Below are 507 nucleotides of genomic sequence, written 5' to 3'. Positions count from 1 at the left end.
GAGGACACCGATCCTTTCTCCTCCTTCGGAAACCTCCCGCCCAGCTCCCCGCGTCTCGGACAGGAGGCGCTGGGACCCCGGGACAGGGCGCCAGGCTTGCAGCTGGTGACATGTAGATTCCTTTCTCTGCCACCCCCCTTCCCCGCGGTCCAGCCTCGGAACCCGGGCGCCCTCCCGCCCTGAAAGTTTGGGGTTGGGCGCCATGGCCAAGATCAGCTCCCTGAATGTCCGCGTGGTGGAGGGCCGGGCGCTGCCCGCCAAGGACGTGTGAGTACTCCCGAAGCGAGGGGCGTGCGGGGCATGGGGTGGGGTGGGGGTCGCCCATTCCGCGTGCCGGGGAGGGTGGGGAAGTGGACATGGGTTCCCGTCTAAGGTGCTGAGACCCTGTATTGGGGCAGATACACCTTCATGGGGGGAGAGGCCCCATGCCCATCGCTGCCCCATGCCCAGATGCCCGCCCTGCCCCCCAGGCTGGATGTCTTTGATCCTGGGATGTAACTAAGGGTC

General features: G+C 66.9%; 1 protein-coding gene across 1 annotated transcript in view; it reads left to right on the top strand.

The window, feature by feature from the left end:
- The first annotated feature begins 6 nt into the window (after window positions 1-6).
- Window positions 7-507, top strand: part of RASAL1 (RAS protein activator like 1 (GAP1 like)) — a 23,690-nt gene continuing 23,189 nt past the window's right edge. Inside the window, exon 1 of the mRNA XM_015567279.1 lies at window positions 7-267. Coding sequence (XP_015422765.1) covers window positions 203-267 — 65 coding nt within the window. The 5' untranslated portion in view covers window positions 7-202. The remainder of the gene's footprint in view (window positions 268-507) is intronic.

The sequence above is a fragment of the Myotis davidii genome, unplaced genomic scaffold, assembly GCF_000327345.1.
Source record: "Myotis davidii unplaced genomic scaffold, ASM32734v1 scaffold223, whole genome shotgun sequence".
In the NCBI taxonomy this organism is placed as follows: domain Eukaryota; kingdom Metazoa; phylum Chordata; class Mammalia; order Chiroptera; family Vespertilionidae; genus Myotis; species Myotis davidii.
This window is presented reverse-complemented; position numbering and strand designations above follow the sequence as displayed.